Below are 7,942 nucleotides of genomic sequence, written 5' to 3' on the forward strand. Positions count from 1 at the left end.
ATTCGATTTTCAAATTTATCTTTTACTTCTTTTTAAATTTTCCACAAAAAAGTTACTTGGTTTACTCTCAAACAATGATATGCATTAGGGTTGATTAATAATAAATATATAGTATTTACATCGAGATTTCAATAATATACATTAATAATAATAAGGTTATAAGTAACATAAAAAAAATAACTAATATCAGGTTGAGTTTTATTTTTTTTAAATAAGAAATTAAAAGTGTGGTTGAAACTACATGGTACAAATTTCTACACCTTATGTTCTCAATTAGATTTCGAAATTTTATACCTTATGTTCTCGATTAGAGTTTGAAATTTTATGTTCTTGAATAGAGTTTGAACCCTGAGAATAATTGGAATTGTTTCTCTTCTTCTTTGGTCGGATCGCACTTCCGTTCCTTTCCTCGTAAACTCCTTCCTCTCCTCCACTTGTTCCACCTCTCGATTTTTTCGTAATTCTGACTCGGATGATACTTGTAGAAGACACTTCGATACTTAAGTCAGATTTAGTATTCGACACTTGATGTGCTTAATACGGTATAATGACGATTTGAAATATGTGCTATTTATATTGTTATGATGGGTCTTTTTTATTAGGTTAGATTAAGGAACTTGGATCATGTGTTAGAAATACATTACCTAATTCTTAATTGTTAATTAGTCTTACTAACTCTGCATAAGCGTAATTAAATTTATAGTGTCAGACGATCCCATGACCGAACTCCGAACCATGATCTCGGTAGTACGAATCCTCACAGTACACCTTATATTTTCTATAGATTTTTCGAAATAACATTTTGAAAAATTAAATATATCATTGTTCAAAGACTAAGCAAAAGAGTATTAATTGAGTCAAATTTCATTCAATTAAAAAAATAACTGAATTTAAATTAAAGTAGATAATCAGATGTCCATAAAGCAATTTTTGAGAGGAAACAAATATTAATAATGCTGGGAAAAAAGGTTGTGTGCTAACGTTGTTTCCTCCTAAATTTGTAGCAGTTATGTTTTTATTTTCAAATCTGGGATTGGGATCTGAGTACGCAGTAGCAGTTATATTTCAATCTTTTCAAGACTGAAGATTGATGTGCGCATGCTGACTGTTATATATATTTTTATAAAATAGATATTGTTCAAATTTGAAGACTGAAGTGAATAATTATATTGTTATATTTTTTTATAAAATAAGTATAGTTCAATTCAATTTCTTTTTACAAAACCCAAATATTAAAAATTTGTCTTATTGTATTCTCAAAATATTTTCAACTTCTACTATAACCTGTTTTCAATGGATCCAAATCAAAATCCCTTCAATATAAATCCGTGATTTAACTTCATGCCAAAATTTTGAAGTTCCCGATAAGCCAAATTGCAAGATTTCTAAAAGCAACAAAATAATCCAAATTAAAATATGCCAAGTTCTCAATACCTCATATTCTCATCTCATCCCTATAAATTTTGTGTATATATCTATGACCAGCAGTAATTATCATGACTCATCTTTTTAAATAAATGTTTTAATTATTTTTATAATGACTGTTTATTCATTAAACATCAAAACTATGTATCATAAAACAGATAAAAAGTTATTAATTTAAAAGATTAGTTAAATTATATACAATATAATCCAAAAAAAATAAAAAATTTATTAATAAAACATTATGACAAGAGATTTTGGTGAGACTCATTGAAAGCAACAAGTTGTTTCATTAGAAAGACTTATTGCTTAGAGTTGTTTGTAATGGAAGAAGCAAATGAATTATAATTTTTCAAGTCTAATCAAGCATTCCCGATAATACTATCATTGGGTCTATGGCAAATGAAATTACTCCATTCAAGTTACACAAGAAATTAGCTGATGACAACTAATGGTTGGAACTTTTGCGAACATTCTCAAAAAGAAACTTGTCCTTGTGAAATAGCCAAAAGCATAAATGCCATAAGTTGTACAAAATGTCAATGCCAAGTGAAATGGGCATTAATACCAGACTGCATGAAGTTGTCACCAAATTTAAGGATTTAATTCAAAGCAATTGAAATCGTCCGACAAAGCATGGTAGCCAACACATGAGAGTGCATGCACTGTTCCTGCGATTTTTAATATCGATGTCTACTACGATCCCGATCACGCCCATAATCTCTATCTCGATCAACATAGTCCCAGTCTCGATCTCTATCTCTTCCCCTGTCCCTGTCTCTATTCCAACTGCTTTGCCTCTCTTTGTCACTTCGCTCTCTGTTCCTGCTCTCACCATCATTACGCTCCCTTCCTCTGTCTCTACTTTCTCTACCATCCCGGTCTATCCCTGTCATAGGTATTATTATACAACAATAACTCGGTTACTGGCAGGTCCAACCAATTTATAATTTCATATTAACGTGTCAAACGATGATATCAGCAAGTACATCCACACTAATTTGCATATCTAACACAAGGAGAGTTTAAAAAACAAGGCAATATCAAATGTATAAAAAAATACTACAAAACTGATGACCAGCTCAATATAAAAATACTACAAAACTAATAATAACCGGCTCAATATGATTTTAGTATGCAGGGTCACAAAGCAAAAAGTCCGACAGTTAACTAGTTGCATAGGCTGAAAAGGAATCATGCAAAAGAAATAACACGAGAGAAAACATAAATTATATGCAACTATGAATCTAAGAGAACATGCAACTCTATTTGAAAATGATAATTTCATCAGACCTACGACTATAATGATCATCCAGAAATGCATCAGTGTTATGGAAGATGTGGGGGAAAAGTGGGAGTGGGATCTTCACTAGCTCGCAAAGTATCTATGCAAATTCAGGATTCTATATAATAAATTTTGGAGGGAAAACATTCTAGAGATATGCAGTAATACCTAGTTCTTCAACCTCCCAACCAGCACGTCCAGAACCAGGAATTCCACGTGCAGCTTCAGCTTGCTGTGTTTTGGCACGGAATTTTTTCTTTAGGTTTCCAAATTCATCATACAACTCCCCATCATCCTGACAGTAAAAAACAGATTATAAGACAAACATAGTATTTAAGACAGAGGTAGTAATAGTATATGTTACTCTTAATCAATCTTACTTCAGCTTCCCTCCTACGACGTCTGGTTTCTTCTATTTCCTCTTCATCAAGCTCTTTGTAACCTCCACCTCGTCCTCCTCTGTTAATTAAACATATAACCTTAATTAGGAGAATATTCTAAGTAACACTTTTATTTAAAATAAATTGTCAATGGTAAAAATATACACTAAGTTGAAGTATTAACTTTAATTCAACATATGAAAAAACAAAGGGGCAAATTATTATGAAAGAAATCCAACATTCTCAAAAATTGAAACCAAAATGAAAAACAGTTGTTAATCCATGCTTAAACCAAAAAATACTAACTGGATTAATGTATGTAGACTTCAGAAAATTTTACAACTAAGTGGAAGTTTGGTTGCTAAGACATCATAATTTGAAATTCTCAGTCTCCAAAAATGAAATACTTCATGATATTTCACATAAAGCAACACTATGCAACACATTTTACAGTAACGACGTTTAACACACACTGAGAAAATGTATTTGTGGTCTATGCTCATATGAAAAGGCTACGCTCACATTTGATTGTAAGGTGCTTTTATGCTGTGAAACGATAGTAAACATCTTTGCTAATATTTTAATAAATGAAGTTCATGCTACATTTCTACTTCAGAAACAAATTGGTGACTTTGTGTACTTCGATTCGATAAAGACAAAAGCAAGAGGCCATAATTTTCTCCTTGCCCCACAGGCACTGCTATACAACTAGGACACAACCATAGGTGTATAATCATGCAGAGGTGGCATCAAATGATAATTCAATTTTCCACACACGTACAAATTGCTAAATGAGATTTGAACAGATAAGAAATATATAACAAGTATACAGGCATTAGAAATCAACGTTTTATATGGATATACTAAACTCTAAAAATTAATCCTTTAACTCAGAATGGATTAAAAAGTGCAATGCCACAAAATGACATGGGCACTGCAGAAATGACATATAAAGAGACAAATCACATTACATTTGATAAACAATGCGTGATATTTTTTGTATATCATAAATTGCATACAAATATAACTACCACACTATGACATGACATGCATGTTTGGTTTGTTTTTTTTTCTGGAAAAATAACTGCTTATTTTTCAAAATCTCTAGCAGAAAGCTGGAAAAAAAATTATTATTTCTCTAGAATAAGCTGAATCAATCATGCAAACAAATATCTCTATCACAATGGAAAACAAAACAAAATGCATTTTCTCCCTAAGCCACTATGTACTTAGTTAGCAATGGAAGGCATAAAAAAATAAAAACAATACCTAACACCACCCTCATTATGCCCAGGCTTATTTGTATTGCAAATATTGCATTTAGTCCGCTTCGCCCAATTGATATTGCCACACCTAAGAAAAAAGAGCATGAGAATCATTACACTAAATTTTATTTTTAAAATCACACAAAAATGTACACACGTGATGTGCAAGTTGGATGTCAGGTATAAATACCTCAGACAGGTATTAAGTAAAACATGACTCACAAGAAATGAAAAAACTTAGTCGACAGAACAATTAGTAGTGATGGAACAGAAAATAATTCCATAAACCATAGCCAGCTTGTAATCAACTCCCAAATCCCAGAAGTATGTAATGTGCACATATTTTTGTAAGAACTGGAACTAAAATTTATGAAAACACAAACCAATCACCACAAGGACCAAGGAAGGAGAGGTTCAAGAGCTGGGGTTGTAGACCTAAACCCAGGAAAGGATTACAAAAATAGTCAAAGAAGTTACCAGTGATTATTTCCAAATAAAACCCCATGCCAAAGTTCTAATCTATCTTTTTAGTATCAACAGTCTCTTGAAAATCAAATTGTCCATAGGTCGTAGCATAACCATCTGACCTCTTGTGACTTGAGTTTGGAAATGCCACCAGAGTAACACTCCATCAAATGATGGTTGCCAGATTTCTTTAAAATTCACAGACAACTTGAACAGCAGTAGACTGGATCATAAATTTGGCTGGAATGTGCTAGAATATATAGTTAAGGCAGAAGCTAACACAATCAGGAATAAGATTATACATGAACGAGGGAATAGGCAGTTTACTGCAAATGTTTAACAAACCTCTTGAAGCCAACCAAGTGCAAAATAAAGACTTTTTTTTTATGAATTGGAGTCAATTAAACAGGAACTGGTAACTTCTATTTGAGCCCTCACAACGCATGCATGAAGGTTGTGTTTGTGTACCCCATGCATACAAACAGACATCTTACCGTCAAAAATCAATTTACTGATTTTTAAATTGTTTGCTAGCACTTCTTAAAAAATAATATAACACAAAAGTAATTCAATTGATGTAGCTAAGCAGCAAGTTTTGTAAATTTATCAGAAAAGTGTATGTGGTACCACTAAAATAATGAAATTTGAATGTAAGCAATAAAAAATAAAACAAAAAATAATTATAAGGAAATCAGACACAGAAGAAAAAGCACAAAAGGCCAATGCAACACAATCATACATTGGACAAGGCCAATCATTGGGACCAAATAGTCCCCCACCAGCAGCTGGCCGGCCAGCACCCCCTGATTCTTGTCCAGCAGCACGTCCCTTGCCACGGCCACCAGCCCCTGATATTCCAGCAGCACCAGCAGGACGAGCAGTTCCACAGCGATTACATGCACCACGAAAGGCAAAGTTCACATTGGAGCAACTGCTGTGACAAGAAAAAAATGTTATTCTTTCTGCTCTATATAATCTAAAATGACTGAATAAGTACAAGAGCAAGAAAGAGCTGCTCACCAATTTCATATCACAGACCTTGTATTCGGACACAACCAATCGCCATCTTGTTGCCATGCTTTGCCTGAAGGATCAATTTGGCCTCTACCTCTTCCACTACCACCATTAACATCCTTGGTAGCCTCCTCTAATCCATCAACATTACCAGCATCTACCGGTTCTACTGCTGCTGAATTATAAGTTTGGTCATCCTTGTTTTTTGATTCTGCTATAAAAACTCCAATTAAACTGCCATGAAAATCTTTGTTGTTAAACCATTCAACAGCCGCTAAAGCAGCATGCGGATCTTCATATGTTACAGTAGCATCTCCCTTTGGCTCATTAGTCTCTTTGTCTCGATATAACCATATTTTTGGTCTCCCTGTACGTTTATCTTTCTGCATAGCATGAATTATAAACGAAATAGGACTAAAAGTTCAAAATAGAATGCAACACAGGAAAAAAAGATAGAGGAAAAGGAACAATACTAGGTCGAGATAGAAGTGGAATAAAAGACACATCGATCATGAAAATGAAAATGTTAAACTATTCATTTTAGTGAGCATATAAACAACCCCAAATAAACCTTAATTTTGCAAGAATCAAAACCAAACCTTATTCTACATAAAAAAAAATACAAGATTCCAACCTAGCCAGGGTAAAAATAAGTGCCCATGGTTATGTTCCTTGCAATATTTCTAATCTTCTTTTGAGTAGGAAAGCAATTTTGACAACATGATAACATTACTTTGAATGATTGGCATGCTTGATGCAGAGACCCCATACCTTCACTAATCCAATGGTGCCAAAATATTCAGCCAACATATTTTCGTCAGTCCCGTAGGGTAAGTTGCACACATAGACAGACCCATTCGAAGGAGCTTGTTTTCCAGGAAGGGTTGCCATGGGGCCTTAATCTCATGAAACAAAAGCAAGCAGAACCGAACCACCAGAGCTCTGAAAAAGGAGCAAGACAGTTAATTTCCCTTACACACGCATACAAATAAAGACGGAAACTACACCAGTAATTAACAAACCTCTGAGGAAAACATAAAACTATCACAACCCTAACCTAAACAAGGTTATTCAGAAGTTTGACAACAAAGTTAAAAAAAATTATAAGATACATAAATTACTAACAGACATCGGATTTAAGGGGAAAATTGAGCATTGTGATGAAAAACATAAAACTAGTTTTCCCCAAAAAAAAACCTGCGTAGCAATCGAAAGAGCGCAAATCGCTGGAGAAAAGGCATGATAACAGATTATTGAGTTGAAACACATGCGTAGGTTGAAAATTTGTAACTCGTAACATCATGTGAATTGAAAAACAAAGCAGTGGTGTAACAATGGGTAGAAAATGGAGAATTGAAAGGTTTTTTGGTTGCAGAAAACGAAATTAAGGGCAAATAAACGAATAGAGAAAAAGGATAAGGAAGTGAAATGGTCGTACCCGGAATCGGAGGAAAGAAACAGCAGTGTGTTGTTAGATCTGCGATTTATCGCTTCTCCTCACTCCTTCAACACTCTCCGCACTGTTCCTCTTCTTCACCTTCAATACCAATCCTTAATATCTTTTTTTACTCTCTCCAAATTTTTTATTTTTTTTATAATAACAATACTTCTTAATTATGAATGAAAGTTAATATTAAATTTAGGGTTAAGCAATATTTATCTAATTTTTAAAATAAAAATAGAAAAATCACACTTGCTTATAAATAAATAAACTACACTTAATGCTCCTCAAAATAGCTAATTATCATTATTTATCTTTTTCAATAAACAACATTCACACTTTTTATAAATTTTAAATAAATATTTACATTTTTTTATTTTAATTAGTGACCAAGTCTCGTACTTTTGTATATTTTGAATAAGATTATATATATATATATATATATATATATATATATATATTTAAAAAAAATCTTTAATCTTTATATTCAAAACTTTTGTTTTTAACTTTTATAATTTTTAAATTTTTTTCGAGAACTCTTGTTTAACTTGATAATACAATCTTCATAGGTTGATCTCTCTAATGGTTCTTTCGGCTTCTCCTCTCTCGGTTGGGTTCTTTAAGTTGGATTTTCGACTTCTCCTCTCATAGATGGGTGTCTGTATCTGCA

General features: G+C 32.9%; 1 protein-coding gene across 2 annotated transcripts; it reads right to left on the minus strand.

Moving 5' to 3' along the window:
- Positions 1–1,895: 1,895 nt before the first annotated feature.
- TAF15 (TBP-associated factor 15) lies at positions 1,896–7,399 on the minus strand. Of its 2 annotated transcripts, none has more exons than XM_068638173.2 (8): positions 7,270–7,399; positions 6,603–6,773; positions 5,856–6,214; positions 5,557–5,748; positions 4,357–4,440; positions 3,088–3,166; positions 2,876–3,002; positions 1,896–2,311 (listed from the first exon to the last, which is right to left on the minus strand). In XM_068638173.2, exons 2-8 carry the CDS (start codon positions 6,720–6,722, stop codon positions 2,103–2,105), a joined length of 1,170 nt encoding a protein of 389 aa, XP_068494274.1. In that variant the 5' UTR covers positions 6,723–6,773; positions 7,270–7,399; the 3' UTR covers positions 1,896–2,102. The 2 variants fall into 2 exon arrangements, with proteins under 2 accessions (XP_068494274.1, XP_068494198.1); XM_068638097.2 differs by having other exon boundaries at positions 5,557–5,751.
- Positions 7,400–7,942: the final 543 nt, after the last annotated feature.

This window comes from Phaseolus vulgaris, chromosome 11 (assembly GCF_051622355.1).
Source record: "Phaseolus vulgaris cultivar YP4 chromosome 11, ASM5162235v1, whole genome shotgun sequence".
Lineage (NCBI taxonomy): Eukaryota > Viridiplantae > Streptophyta > Magnoliopsida > Fabales > Fabaceae > Phaseolus > Phaseolus vulgaris.